This window comes from Podarcis vaucheri, assembly GCF_965113315.1.
Source record: "Podarcis vaucheri genome assembly, chromosome: 9".
NCBI lineage: Eukaryota > Metazoa > Chordata > Lepidosauria > Squamata > Lacertidae > Podarcis > Podarcis vaucheri.
In genome coordinates, this window is record NC_138767.1 from 16083683 (window position 1) to 16099616 (window position 15934).

A 15934-nucleotide genomic window follows, 5' to 3' on the forward strand; every position below is an offset into this window, starting at 1 on the left:
CCCGGGCTTGGCTCGCTTACCTGTGGAGCAACAGCAGCAGCAGCAGAGCCCGCGAGCTCCGCCGCCTCCCCCTTCCCCTGTCTCCGCTCGCCCTCTCAGCTGGCTTGCAATGTGTCGAGCCGGACTGGAGGAGGCCCCCGGGTGCCCGGATGTCTATCCAAATTAGTGTCGGACTGAGCTAGCAGAGGGAGGGAGAGGGAGGCGTTACAGCCGAGGAAGCAGCAGCCTTTGGGGAGAAAGGAAGGGGGCGCGTAAAAGTGGGATTTCTCTGAGCCAGGGGCGCAGAGCGCAGCAGCAAATGGACAGGAAGTTTTTGGGTGGCGGAGGGTAGGGCAAGGGCGAAGAAAGCCTTCCGATGGCCAGGAGACGGTCGGCTTGCTAAACTTCACTATGGCTGCCCAGTCAAGGTAAGGATTATAATTTTTTTTAAAGCTATCGACCAAAAAATAAAAATAAAAGCTTTATGTTTGTTTCCCAGCCTCCCTCCCTCCCTCCCTGCTGTCGGAGTGTTTCCCCTTTTTCATTGCTGCTCGTTCTTCGCCTGTTCTCTCTCTCTCTCTCTCTCTCTCCTTCTCAAAAGTTTGTGCTCTTCAGAATTTTATTTAATTTTTAATTTGTTTCGAATCGGCTTGAAATGTATTTGGGTTTAAAAAAGAAAGCAAAGCTCACCAGCCCACCCCCCTTGTTAAAAATCAAAGACAGTTTTTTGTTTTTGTTAAAAAAGTTTACCTCTCTCTGAAAGGTTGTGAAACAGGAACCTCCTGGTATTTAAATGTAATGGTGCATTTTTAAAGAAAATCCTTGTGAGGGAAGCAGTTGGAATCCTCTTATCTTATAAAAGCTGATCATTGATATCCCCTCTTGCAGCGCTTTCCTCTTCAACAGCCCCTTTATTATAAAGGAAAGTATCTATACTGATGCTGACACAACGGGTCTTTTTTGTAAAATGTGTACGGATTTAGTATGCTTTCAGTTTTCTCTGGATTGCATGCCTTTAAAATGGTAGCTGGGCAGACTGTGAGTGAAATCTGCTGAGTAGGCAAAGGATGGAAATGGTCTGTGGAGCAATGAAAGGGGAGTTTGAGTGAACCAGAGTAATTATCTCTAGTTACTGCCAAATTAGGGGATAGTAGATGAATCCAGGTACTGTATACGTTTTAAAAATGGTTGTTCCTAATCACTTCGGATTATGGCTTCAGGGGAAAGGCTTTTTATTAGTGCTGCTACTGCTGCTCCTTCCTCTTCCTTCCTTAGGAATATTTGAGAAATCCCATGGCTAAATTGGGGGGGGGGGACTATCCATCTCACTGTATTTGAAGCAGCATGATGAGTGTGGGATGCAGTTTTCTTCCCTTAAATTCACACCCACCAGGCTCCCACTGTGGTTCTCTTACCACCCTCCAAAAAAATAAATAAACCGGTACCCAGCTGACCTATTTCAAAATGATGTTTGGTGTTGCTATTAGTAGTGTAGATTCCTGGCTGGAAACCGGGAGGTGGGACTGTGGCAACTGGCAATGTTGGAGAAAAAAATGTCTGGTCGCTCCTGCGTGGGATAAGTAGATGCTTGTATTCTTTTTTCTGGATAACCTCAACTTTCCTTGGGTAATGTTGGGCAATAAATAATGGGGAGAATATTGCTAATGGCTCATTGCCATAGTTTGGGAAGTATTAAAGCCCCATCTCTCTCTCTCTGCCAGAGTCTTTATGTTCAAGTTATAATTTGCTGGCCGTCTTCTAGTTCATAAAAGTGCCAACCTCAACTTTTGCCTTTAAGCGTTCACTGGCATAGTTTGGGAGGTTTGAGGGTGGAGTGAAGCGTTCTGGCTAAACTTGATTTGTATAGTTTGAGAGGCAACGTAATTGAACTCAGTCCTTTGTAGTGTCTCTGTGATGTTTGGAGGACATAGCCTCTGATGCAAATGTCAATGTTCTTGGTTGAGGGGAGGAGAGAGAATGTAATGTGTGATACTTTAAAAACAGCAAAAATCTGAATACACCGATTTGACTTTCAACAGAATGTGTTGAGAGCAGTCAGAGATGCAAGCGCTTGGAGTGTAGCTGCAACAAGGAGTTCAGAATTGTTTTCTATGTGGTAGAATCCTCTGTTGTAGGAGAGGCTGTTTATGAAATCCAATCCAGAGAGTCTTGCTTCTGTTTGCCCTGCAGGTGATTGTGAGGCAGCTTGGCAGCAAAGGTCGGGAAGAATAAGAAACATTAGCATATGGATTCCTTACCCCCCCCCCTCTTTACCTAGAAGAGAAACATTTACCAAACAGATATAGTAAAAAATATCTACACATTTTGAGCCGCCTGGTTTTCCCCACACGAGCAAATAACCGGGCATCTGTTAATCTGAAAAGCATAGCTCTGATTTCAGTAAGGATGTTCTGCTTGTGACTTTAGCATACGATGGCCTGCCTACAGGGTTGAGTCCTGTGCACAAAGGAAAAACCCTGCACATGCACTTCTCTTTGTAGAATTGTGTCAGCTGTGACAATGCCTTTTGGGAGGCACCAAACACAAAGCGGTATCTCAGGGGGACTTACTATTCAGAGGTAAGGATTGGAAGGTTCGGTTGCAGTTTTGTGCATGTTTACCTGGGAGTAGCTCCTTTTGAACTCAGCGCAACTGTCTTCTAAGTAGATGTGTGCCTAGGATTTGGCAGAATTAGCTAGAGTAATTGTTTGAGAGGGGCACCACTTGGGCTGCCCCTCACAGAGAATTTTTTTGGCCTGGTTTTACGTATACAGCAAAAGAAAAAGTACAAATTGCACCACGCCAAAATATTAAAGGTAAAGGGACCCCTGACCATTAGGTCCAGTCGTGGCCGACTCTGGGGTTGTGGCGCTCATCTCGCTTTATTAGCCGAGGGAGCCGGCGTACAGCTTCCAGGTCATGTGGCCAGCATGACTAAGCCACTTCTGGCGAACCAGAGCAGCACACGGAAACGCCGTTTACCTTCCCGCCGGAGCGGTACCTATTTATCTACTTGCACTGGCATGCTTTCGAACTGCTAGGTTGGCAGGAGCAGGGACCGAACAACGGGAGCTCACCCCATCGCGGGGATTCGAACTGCCGACCATCTGATCAGCAAGTCCTAGGCTCTGTGGTTTAACCCACAGCGCCACCCGCGTCCTCCAAAATATTAACTTAAGTTAAAAAACAACAATGCCCTGCAAGTAGAAAGCTAGTTTTGTTCGTGCCATGTGGCCTCCATTTCCGATCATGTGATGCCTGACATTGGCAGAGTAAGCAGTTACAGGGACTAACATAGTAGCTTTGTGGGTTTGCTGGTGCCAGGCCCCCCCCAAAGTGACATCATTCTGTGGTGAAAACACTGTGAGCGACCCCCCAAAGGCAGCACTTTTGCCTAAGAGCTTGCTCAAGCCTGGCACCAACCCTGACCCAAGTTTACCTCTCGGGTTTCTCCGTTAAAAAATCGTTGTCGGCATCCATCTGTCTCTGGAGACTATGGAAGAGTGCGCCTTTGGGGGGTAAAGTCAAACTGTTGGAAGGTTGCAGCGCCTGCTGTGGCTGTAGAGTCTGATATGGGAGACAGGGAGAGACATGTTTTGTTGCAGCTGGGGCAGATGAAGGCGTCTGGTTGTGCTGCTACAGATGCAGCATGGCGTTTCTTCAGAGAGAGGTTTCTCCATAGTGTGCTAGTTTTATGCTTAGGAGAATTCTTTTTTTTTTTTTTAAAGCATGCTTTTGAAAATGCAACTGGAGTGGAACTGCCTCATTATGCCTTCCATTTCACAGAAGCTCTCTCCCTGGTTGCAAGCAGACAAAATTGCTCTTTGCAAGCCAGACTTCAGTTATGGTGCAGGAGTGGAACATGGAAATGGGAGAATTCTGACTAACTTCTTTGGTTAGATTGCTCAGCTTCTGTTTTTGTTTTGATTCAGGCGTAAGGAAGCAAATTCTAGGCATTTGGGCTGCAAATATCAGCATGCTATCTCAGTGCTTTGATACAGCCTGCAGTGTTCACATACTGAATTGGATTCTAGTTTCTCCCTCTCCTTCCCACAATCTTACTTCAGTAAAATTAATCATAGTGTCCAGAAGTCTTAGAAACCTGGAATCAAATAACAGTGTGCAGCAACCCCAAAATATTAAGCATTAAATTAAAATGGAAAACTTGATATTTAAAGTGACCCTGGTGAAGGGGAGAGGGTCACAGTTTGCAACTTGAAGGGAGTGATTTTTCCAAAGTAAAATGCCACCCATGAGCTTAGTCCTCAGCTCTTTTTGTCATTGTGTAGTCTTGAGCAGTGAAATATTTTCATATGTGAAAGTGCAATTTGGGAACATCGATCACTGTCCACCTCCAAGGCATCCTTTTTTTTTTTTTTAAAAAGGCTGAAACTCTCATATTGAAAATTGCATGAATCATGTCATTTATCGATGCAGATTTTAAATTAAACGCTAACCTGACGCAAATGTTGGGAAATTATTTGTAGTGCATGACAAGTTTTCCCCACAGCTGAATCTGTCTTCTACTACTACTTCTTCTTTTAATGGAACATGTCCTATTGATGTCCTATTGATTGGCAGGTGGGTTGTCCCACCCACCTGTCAAAGTGGGCCCACTAGAGTTGGGGACGCGCGCACACACATACTGCCCAAGCAGGATTGAACTCCCCGAACATCGGCTGATGTAGAAGCATTCCGTTTTCCACCAGATTTGGTTGTGTCAGCCAGTTCCCATGGCCAGGACATTGGGGCAGGTGGGCACGATTTCAGGAAAACTGCCTTGCATGCCAAATTGTGGGGGGTGGGGAACAGTTCTGGAGGTCTACATTTGGTCTGTAGGCTGGAGGTGTCCCATCCCCGAATTACACTTTTGTTTCAGCTATTTTTACCACGGAATTGTCCCCCCCCCACTAGATTTCTTTCACCCATCGCATGCAATTATGTAGGAGTTACTGCTTTTCTTTTCTTTTTTGCCTAGAGGTGTTGTGTACCTAATGCAGCTGTTTAACTACAGCCATTTATGTGTCCCAAAGTAGCTCATGTGTGACTCTCTATTAAAGGGATCATTGAAGCTGTCAACTGAGTGGCTGTGCTTCATCCCACACAGCCTATATCAGGCTTTCCCAAACTTGGACTACAATTCCCATCATCCCTGACCACCGGTCCTGCTAGCTAGGGGTGATGGGAGTTGTAGTCCAAAAACAGATGGAGACCCAAGTTTGGGAAACACTGGTGTATATGGTCAGTTTATTCTCTGTATATTGGGAATAATTATTCCAGGCTGCTTCTAAAGGTTATTACTGACATCGTAGGACGATTTCCACAGGTTCGTTTCATAAGCCTCTGGCTGTTTTCTCCAAAGCTTAGTACAGTGGTACCTCTGGTTAAGTACTTGATTTGTTCTGGAGGTCCGTTCTTAACCTGGAGCACCACTTTAGCTAATGGGGCCTCCTGCTGCTGCCGCGCCACCAGAGCATGATTTCTGTTCTCATCCTGAAGCAAAGTTCTTAACCTGAGGTACTATTTCTGGGTTAGCAGAATCTGTAACCTGAAGCGTCTGTAACCTGAAGCGTATGTAACCTGAGGTACCACTATACAGTGGAACCTCGGGTTGCGAATGTGATCCGTGCGGGAGGCACATTCGCAACCCGCCGTGCCGTGCCTGTGCATGCGCGGGTTTCGATTCAGCGCTTCTGCGCATGTGCAAAGCGCCGAAACCTGGAAGTAACCCGTTCTGGTACTTCCGGGTTCGCCGCGGTGCGCAACCTGAAGCATCTGTAACCCGAGGTACCACCTCTAGAAATTCATTCTGATTGTGGAGATAAAATATAACTGATATAATTCTACAGGATGGGGTATAAGTGTGTGAAAACAGTTCAGATCCAACGATCGTCAGATGGTGGAGTTATCAGGCGCCATCATGGTACCCAAGTATCTTTATTTGGTTGCAAAAGGCGCTTGGCGCCTGGCTAATTTCGAGCATGTTGCAGTATATAGGGGACCTTAGCCTGGGTAGGCTTCAAACTGCAGCTACAAAAAACTGACAGGGTCTCCAGGTGGTTTCTAAAGTAGAACTCTGTATATATATTGCACTTAGCTTCATTTTGTGTGTGACTGCTGTACAAGCAGAGAATCCGCTGTTCAGGGCATCCACCCACACTTGGGGAATCTTACTCGAATCCATACAGCAAGTAAGAACAGGGAAGAAAAAGAGGTTGAGAATAGCTGAGAGGTTTTAGAAGCCAGATTTTTAGGTTCAGTTGGAAATGGTTGGGAGGTAAATTCAGAACTCTATAAAGTGTCTTGAGCCCTCTCCTATTGCCTCTGTTTCCAGGGCTTTGCATATTGCATTTACTTTTTTTTGTTTAAATTTAAAATGTGGGACTGTGAAATAGCCATTGAAAGGCAGGGGATATACACACACATGTATCTGGCAACATTTTTTGCAAGAAGAAAAGCTGAAATTCCATTGTAGTCCTGTATACAATCAGAGAAAGTGTTGCTGCATTCATTGCATAGGGTTACAACTTTAGTGACCTTTGTAAACTAGCCAGTTTTAAGCAAATTTCCCAGCCCCTGATAACAGGAAATGTCTCCTTGATGGTGTTGCCTCCCCGGCTCCTTCCCACTCAGTGTTGTTTTCTCCCTCTCCTTGTCATGTTTGCATTTTGTGACCTTCTTAAAACCATCCCTGGACAGGCAGATTTCCCAGCTCCTGATAACCAGGAACCCGGCCCCTACCCCTGTTCTTGAGATGTCAGGAGGCATTGCATATGTTTTTAAACTTTTATTTTCACAATATTGAGGTCTAGAGACTTGATACATGCTTTCCATGTATACTAATTTCTGGGTTTGTGCAGTATATACTTGAGGACCACATACAACAGTAGTTTTCTCTCTGAGTGTCCTTTTTTTTGTTTGTTTTCCTTTCCCCAAATCCTTCCTGGGAAAATATATCGAACTAACAATTACATTTTGAAATATTTTGCTTAATTTCAGTTCTTCACATAGCAGAATTTGATTAGTTTGTGTTCACAATTTGAAATGTGAAAGTCTGGGGCGTGGGGGAAGAGAAACCTTTCTTCCTCATTTATTTATCTTTTTTGCACTTTCCTTGCACAACGTGAATCTGCTTCTCTTTATCCAGACAAACAGGCCTACACAAACATATTTTATTTTCTCGCATCAAGTGTCTTAATTTCTCAGGAATCTGGGATTTCCCCCAACCATGTGGACAAAATCTGTATGAATGCTACAATCACCAAAAAGTGCTCGTCCAACAGGGTGTTGAAAACTAAGGCTGTGGTACATACAATACATTCAAAGCACATGACACCCCCCCAAAGAACCCCGGAAACTGTAGAACACCCACAATTCTCAGCACCCACAACTAACTACAGTTCCCAGGATTATTTGGGAGAAGTCATGTGCTTTTAATGTAACGGTGTGTATACGACCGAAATGGATGGCCCTTATTATCTTGAAGAAGTCAAGGTAGCTCTAGCTGCAAAGGATTAGAAATGGCCGCTTTCAGTAACACCAGGGCTTACAGCGTTTGAACTGTGCTTTACGTATTAACCTGTGCGCTCCGTTTAAAGTTTCGTTGAGGTTTTGTTTTATTAGGCTGCTGTCTTCAGGTGAGGACAAGCTGCTGAACTGGTTTTTGCTGTGGGTGCTGGACTGCTTAGAGAGTGCGTCACTTAGCTGGCTTGCACCAGTATGCTTCTCCACCCCACCCCCAAATCTCCTGCACTGCCCCTGAGCCTTGGGACATAATACATTGGCTAAATTATTACACAAAAGCTGCAGGCCTCACGGGGGAGGCTGCGGTGGGTAGGTGGATGGGAGAACAGTAGGTTAATGCATTCTGGTATTACTTTTAGATTACTGCAGTGACACTATAATCATAGGAACACAGAGTTGGATCTAGATGGGTGTTTTCCTGACTTCTTCATTCCGTAGTCTGTGTTGCAGAGGACTCTGGGAAAATGTACAGGGGTTCATATTGGGCCTCCCCACTTCTCCACATAAATTGAGTTAAAATTTATTCCAGATAACTTCCAACATTCCTCTGCAGCTCTGCTTTTACAGGTTTTGTGCTTTGCTGCAGGTATTGGTGGGGAGGGGGTGAGTGAGTCATGAGCAGGAAAGATAAAGGTGTTGTGTGACCTTCTTTGTGTGATAATCAGGTTTATCTTTTAGATAGCACCCAGTGGCAAAAGCCTTGGGGGGAAATGGTTATGTTGAGGAATGGGGGAAACTTGGTCAGAGACTGTTGAACCACTGACCATCGGCTTCATCATCCCTGACCATCCAACACACTGGCTGGAGCAGATGGGAGCTGTATTCATAATCTAGAGGGCCACAGGTTCTATCTACCCTTGGCATGTGGTCTTCAAGACAAATGACTTCTTAACTTTTTGTTATTCGGTAGTGGTAGGATAATAACATAGTTTTTCTCTACGTGGGTTGATGCCTTTGGAACAACCTTCTGTGTTAAGGTAGGTGAAGACTCGCTTTATAATCCAGATCTTTGGGGAGGAGGGAGGTAATATTGGAGGTTTCCTGTGTTTGATTTGATGCTGTTGCCTTCTAAGTTTTTGTCTGTTTATTTGTTTTGCTTGTTAATTGTTACATTTGATTTTGAAGTTTATGGGTTTCCACCTTGGGGACACTTTGAGTGAAGGGTAGATTAGAAATATTGTAAGTAAATTATATATACATATTCTTGAGTATTGCAAGAGGCTTGTATAATCAGATGTGTGTTTGTTAGATTCCCAACTAAACAGTAGTTGCTATTACCAGTTGGACCTACTGCCTCTCTGTGTTATAGCAAAACCTTCCACTCTCTGCTAGTTTGTGGCTAATTTCCACCATGTCGGTGAGATCTTGCTACTAGTGCAGGAACTGGTCCTCAGACCTGGGGGATTCCAGGTGCACAAAACCTTTGCTCATTTAATATTGATTTTTTTTTTAAAAAAAAACCCACTAGCGACTCCCAGCTTCAATGCTTTCATTCAATGTTTAAGAAATCAATTGGCATTTCCGAACTTTACCTTCCCATCTGTAAAGTGGGAATAGAATTGTGGGTAGCTGTTTTATTGCCCTTTCTGAGCATTGCGGATAGAAGAGTTAGTATGCAGGAAAACAAGATTTACTGCATAAAGAGCTTCAAGCTCCCTCTTCAGAATGCTTTCAGCTCCCGGCTTTTGGACGGTTTCCTTCCTTCTATTGTTCGGATATGGAGATTATTTTTCAGAGCTGGTAAAACAGGGAGAAAAACACCTGCCTGGATGAATGCAAGACTCTGACATAAAGAAGAGGGAAGCATGGATTTTAATGAATGCAGATGGCTCCTTCCCCCCTCCTCCCCATGCTTTCTGATTGAATCCAGCTAGCTAATGGCCCTACGGTAGACTCTCATTATTACCTGTAAAATATATTCTCCAAAAGGGAGGCGAGTGAAGTAGTACTTAGGAGTGCCGTTAATGTATAGCCCTCATTTAGGCTTGCAGGATGGGGGAAGAGTCTTCAATTACCATGACATTCTCTGCAGCAGAGTACTGCTGCATGATGATGTGTTACAGCACACTGCCTCTATTGCGAGCTGGCTTTGCTCTCTACCTGAATGATGGCTGGCGGTGAAGAATTCTGATTTCAGTGTCGGAGATGGGCCGAAGGTGCACAATTCAATGCTGGCATTTCTCTGTAGAGATTTGGCTTACGTCCCTCCTTGAGGGTTTGCTCAAGCAGAGGGCATGCCAGCAGTTGCAATGGGAAGCTGTATTGCATGGTAATGTTTCGGAGACATTCTCGGACTGGAACGATGCTCTTCTGAGCACCCCTCCAGCAGCGTTATATCTTGGGGTGCTGTGTTTCCCATGGAGCTGTGGAAGAGCCATGTTGTGCAGATAAAATAAAGGGGAATTGTAGTTTTATATGTGCATTGCAAGGTTGTCCAGTGACCTTCATATGGCTGATTCGAACCCTTGAGAGCTAGTGTGGTGTAGTGGTTAAGAGCGGTAGTCTCGTAATCTGGGGAACCAGGTTCGCGTCTCCGCTCCTCCACATGCAGCTGCTGGGTGACCTTGGGCTAGTTGCACTTCTTTGAAGTCTCTCAGCCCCACTCACCTCACAGAGTGTCCGTTGTGGGGGAGGAAGGGAAAGGAGAATGTGAGCCGCTTTGAGAATCCTTAAAGGGAGTGAAAGGCGGGATATCAAATCCAAACTCTTCTTCTTGTCTATCTCACCTCCTATTCTGGCAATCTAACCATTATACCACACTGACTGTGATTTACTGAATGCTTAGCTTTCCCCCAAGATTGAAATCCTAAACATACTTACCAGGATGTAAGTACCGTTGAATTTGGTGCATCAGAGGCTCAGGCAAGCTCTCTGCGTCCCTTCTACATCTGTAAAATGGGTGCCAGATGTTGTCTGATGATTGCAAGTTAACGCTTGGAAAGTTTTTTTATTGTACTGAACTCCTATATAAATACTGTATGTGTGTGCGCATGCGTAAAAATGTCCCAAGTTAAAACATCTGCAGACCCAGTGAATAATGGTGCGACTTTGAGAATGAATGAAGAGACTTATCAGGCTAAATTTAGATAATAGGCTTGATCAGATCACAATCAGTTGTGACCTCCCCTGTGTCCCTTTGCAGAATAGAGTTTACAGTAGCAGCTCCTTTAGCTGACTGGAGCCTTTCAGAGCGCAAAGCTTCCTTTTGCAACGTGCTATTTTGAGTGCAAGCATTTTGTGTGTTAAGCCTCTGTCCTCTCCTCTTCCCTGTCGTTGCCACCAGCAGCCTTGCTTCACGCCCGTAGCTGTGTCTCTATGTATTTGCTTTCCAAGGGGTTTCCTTGCAGTTCAGGAAAACAGCGGTCTCTGCTTCTGTCCAGCCTGCACCCCTCCCTAGCCTTCCTCTGGTGTAAAGTGGAAAACAGGTCGGATTATCTGTGGGTCAGCTTTGAAACCCTCTTTTGCTGTACAAAGCCGCTGTGTGTGCTTAGTGTGGTTCTGTGATCAAAATGTCAAGCTTTGGAACAGTTCCTGTTTTCAGGTAAAAAACTGTTCCTGGTTTTTTTTTAATTATTTGTGGGGTGAAGGAAGAACGCAGAGTTCAGTGGGATTAATTCCAGAGTAGGTGGTTTAAGATTATGGCTATGTTTACTCACTGTGGGAAGGAGGAGGTGCGGCAAAACCTCCTCTTTTACCGAAGACTGTGGTTCTATGCACACTTCCCTCTGAGCAAGCATTTATATGATCAGGCTGCATAATATTTTAAACAGAATGGCTATGGACGGCTTACAAGGAAAGAAAGGGAAGGAGCCAGCCGGAAATAAAGAGAAAGGAAGAAACCTCAGACATACACCAACACAAAATGTTTCTCAATTCCTAAAACTGCTTATTGGGACAGTTGACTATAAGACTTTGGTTGCGAGAACCAGGATGCCGCAAGTACAAAAATGTCCCTGTTTTCATCTTGCAGGATGTATGCCTTGAAGCTCCCACAATTTTCCCTAGCTTGCTTCTAAGCCTTTGGAGTAGAATGGGAAGTAAGGATTCACTTCTGCTTTCTGGGCATGGGTCCAATCGGTTTTCCCCTTGCCCCATTCCTTTTCCCATGGAAAACCCACTCTCTAGTGCTAAATCGGAGCAAACATGAATTGCTGTTTCCTCCAATAGAGCGCCAAAGAGCAGTTTTCACTAGGGGAAAACAGCAGGACGAGGAGAAGCATGGACAAATCCTTGAATATAAATTATGGCCCAATCCCACGCAGTTATTGGAGCTCTCTATTAGTGCATGTCTTAATTGGAGAAGGAATCTCATTAGTGTATCTGTATTAATGAATTTGACTTCCAACCTTTGCGTATGTATCTGAGAGCACAGGGAAGCTTCAGTTCAAGCAATCAGTTCAAGCAATCGGAGCCAATAATTTACAACAATTCCAACCATATTCCCAAAATTGAGCCAAATGGATTAGGATTCTGAGTTGGCACGTAGCATCTTTCTGTATTCCTATTATGGTTGCTAGATCCTCTTTGTTCCTAGTTCTAAAGACTTTCCACAGGCTCACCTCTAAGGGAGTGTTGAAAGCATTAATCATGGTAAGAAAAGAGCATTAGCTAAAGTCCTTTCTCTTCCTCTTAGCACCCATATACACAGTTCAGCTCCAGGTGATAATGCAAGAGGCTTATTACTAAAAGATTACAGCAGAAGGATTGCTGAGCACTTTGGCCATGAAAAGGTGTTATGGGAGTTGATAAAGGAGAATAGAATTTCATGATACTAAGTCATCTTTTTAGCTCTTGTTGATAATGGTGTCCCCATCATTCAGTGCAGTTAGGGAACAAGAGAGGAGAAATCCTGGACTGATTTATTTGTGACAGGATCTGCTTCAAGACCAGCAGGGCATACATTTACATGATCAAACCACTCCATCCTTAAGGAAATCAGCCCTGAGTGCTCACTGGAAGCACAGATCCTGAAGCTGAGGCTCCAATACTTTGGCCACCTCATGAGAAGAGAAGACTCCCTGGAAAAGACCCTGATGCTGGGAAAGATTGAGGGCACAAGGAGAAGGGGACGACAGAGGACGAGATGGTTGGACAGTGTTCTCGAAGCTACCAGCATAAGTTTGACCAAACTGCGGGAGGCAGTGGAAGACAGGAGTGCCTGGCGTGCTCTGGTCCAGGGGGTCACGAAGAGTCGGACACGACTAAACGACTAAACAACAACTGATTACGTTGATGCAGATGGGGCTCATCGACCTGGGAAGGTAGCCCATCCAGGAGAAGGAAACTCAGGTCCCAGACTTCCACTGCCTTGTGGGATATCTTCAGAAGAAGAAAAAACTAAGGAGCAAACCTTACACAAATCCTAAGACAATTGGATGGCATCTTGTACGCCTCCTCCTGGCAACTCTTGCAACCAATCTGGTGGCAAACGTATTGCTCTGCTTTCCCTTGGACCACATCAGTGAGACTGAGAGGAGACGGGTCCTGTTGCCTGGACCCCTCTAGGCCCTCAATACACACTGCCCATTCTTGCGCCCCAGGGAAGTCACTTCAGTGCTGCTAATGCACACCATTGTCTCTTGAGACAGATGGATGCCAGCAACAAGCTATGTCATTCATAACCCATCTTCCTTCCATTGTGTTACTCAAGACAGGGTTTCCTAATGGTCTCCCATCCGATAGACATTGACCAGACCAAGCTCTGCTGAATTTCAGCAAGTTTAACTACAGTACCCTGTTGCCTTCAGGCCATGCCCAAAGGTATTGGCTAGTTTGTTTGGAGCTAATATTCGACTTGCTGCTATAGTACTTGCAGCTTGATCTCACCGCATGTTTACTTGGAAGCAAGTCATGTCAAATTTAATGAGGCTTAACTTCATAGACGGTGTCCTCAGGATTGCAGGTAATTCTGCTAATAATAGGATTGCAGGCTTAATTCAGAGTGTTTCGAAGAGACATTTGGCAAGCGCAGCTTGAGCTTTGGAGTCCTCACAACTAATAAGGTATTTGAAAGTGTATGTATGTGTGTTTAAGGGAAAAAACCCAGTGCAGATGAGGATAGCGTCCTTAGGCGGAGCCAACCTTGCAATATGCTGAGGAGCGCAGGCAGTGGATTGTGAAAGTCTTCAAAAGCTAAACACACAGGTTCTGTTGAGGGTGTGTTTATGTGCAATCTTGCAATGAAGCACCCTGTTTTGCAAAGGTTAGTGCACCTGAAAAACTGTAAGTACTCGCGGTGTAGCATGTAGGCAGGTCTTCATAGCGTGATCTGCCCTCCCGGTTTGAGCTCAGAATCTTAGGTCAACCTTTCAGTTGACTGTAAGAGAAAGGGGAAGGCTGTGAGATAGCCTGCTGACATGTTTCCTTGCATGGCTGCCTTGCAGTGTAGGCCAGTTGTGTTGCATACTATCCAGTATTGCTACTGTGACCCCCCCCCCCTTTGTGCCTGTAGCTCTCACACAGGAGGGTATTTTGGGGCTCTCAGGAAAACACTTTAATGGGGACTCAGAGATGGCCACCAGATTCCTTGACCTGCCCTGGGGTTAAAGAAACTTACAGTGGTGCCTCGCAAGACGAAATTAATTCGTTCCGCGAGTTTTTTCGTCTAGCGAATTTTTCGTCTTGCGAAGCACGAAATCCCATAGGAATGCATTGAAATTCAATTAACGCGTTCCTATGGTCGAAAAAAGTACAAACAAAGCCAAATTTGGTACAACAAGAGTTTATTAAGTGCTCTTTAAAGTCACACATACTGTAAAGAGCATTTCAAAAATTGAAAGAACAATAAATTAAGTTTCTAAACATGACAGAAAAACATTTAAAAATCAACAAAGTGTACAGTACATTTTCTAAGACTCTGGGGGACAACTCGAAGAAGGTTCCTCTTCCACTCTTTGCTTCTTTCTGAAGAACCCCCTCCTCAACTGTTCCCCTAGCCACCCACCACACAGAAATTCAAATCCAGAATTTTTTTTAAAAAAACAGCCGAGTGGCCCAATGGTCACAGAAAATCATAAAAATGCAGAAAAAAACCACACAAGCTTCCAGATTCTTGCAAACCCCTCCTCAACTGTTCCCCCAGCCACCCACCACACAGAAATTCAAATCCAGATTTTTTTTAAAAAAAAAAACAGCAGAGTGGCCCAATGGTCACAGAAAATCATAAAAATGCAGAAAAAAACCACACAAGCTTCCAGATTTTTGTAAACCCCTCCCCAACACCAAGTCCTTGAATTCCAAACACCCCAACCCAAAATCCAAAAACCCCCAAAATAGTTTTAAAAGTTTAACTTACCGAATGGCTGCAAAAGAAGTTTTGGAAAAGCTTCAAAAATCACCAAAGTCTTCAAAAACCTCAAAAAAGGCTACCACACCGCGTTCTATGAGTTGCTCCTCGAAGTCAAGTCGCAACTGTATTAACGGTGTTAAGAAAAAGGAAACAAACTTGCAAGACGTTTTCGTTTTTCGTCTTGCGAAGCAAGCCCATAGGGAAATTTGTCTTGCGAAGCAGCTCAAAAAACGCAAAACCCTTTCGTCTAGCGAGTTTTCCGTCTTGCGAGGCATTCGTCTTGCGGGGCACCACTGTACTTTTCTCCTAGCACCCAGACCGCTGTCTCGCCCAGAGATCACAGCAGCCTGCTCTCCCCTGCCAATCGCAGTCCTGTATGTCTGTGGTGGTTTAGGCCTGTTTGTTTGTTTGTTTGTTTGTTTTACACTAACCCTATGAGTTGGCAGCAATGCACGCAAGACCCAGCTGTCAAACCACTGTATTTTTCGCTCTATAACACGCACCCAACCATAACACGCACATAGTTTTTAGAGGAGGAAAACAAGAAAAAAAAATATTCTAAACGAAACAGTGGATGTATGATTTTTGGTTCATGCTGTGGCCACAGACATGTGATCTGACAGTGAGTTTGGAGTAGCCCAATGCAAAAATCCTGAGGATCCATGCGGATCCATGTTTTGTAACCACGTTTTTGCACACCTGCAAACAGTGGGTGCGTGATTTTTTTTGGTGCAAGATGTAGCCATGGACATGCTATGTGATCTGATGGTGAATTTGGGGTGACCCAGTGCAAAAATCCTGAGGATCCATGTGGATCCGTGCTTTGTATCTACGTTTTAAGTGGGGAGGGAAGGAAAAGCACTCAAGGGACAAGGAGCACACGTGGGGTGTGTGGAGAAGGATGCTGCTAATAATGCAGAAGAGGGGTTTAAGGGGAGAAGAAGAACGTGTGGGGTGAGTGGAGAAGGATGCTGCTAATAATGCAGAAGAGGGATTTAAGGGGAGAAGAAGCACGCGTGGGGTGTGTGGAGAAGGATGCTGCTAATAATGCAGGCGAGGGATTTAAGGGGAGAAGGAGCACGCGTGGGGTGGGTGGAGAAGGATGCTGCTAATAATGCAGAAGAGGGTTATAAGGGGAGAAGG

The 15934-nt window shown here is 44.8% G+C and overlaps 1 protein-coding gene across 8 annotated transcripts in view; it reads left to right on the plus strand.

Annotated features, from left to right (window-relative positions):
• AFF1 (ALF transcription elongation factor 1) overlaps positions 1–15934 on the plus strand; it is a 149280-nt gene that overhangs the window by 21126 nt on the left and 112220 nt on the right. For 6 of the 8 annotated variants that reach the window (XM_082236319.1, XM_082236324.1, XM_082236321.1 and 3 more), the window contains exon 1: positions 8437–8480. The exons of 1 other annotated variant lie outside the window; for it this stretch is intronic. In XM_082236319.1, coding sequence (XP_082092445.1) covers positions 8452–8480 — 29 coding nt within the window. In that variant the 5' untranslated portion in view covers positions 8437–8451. Of the gene's footprint in view, positions 1–185; positions 408–8436; positions 8481–15934 lie in introns of those variants that run through there. One more of the 8 variants, XM_082236323.1, reaches the window with a different exon arrangement.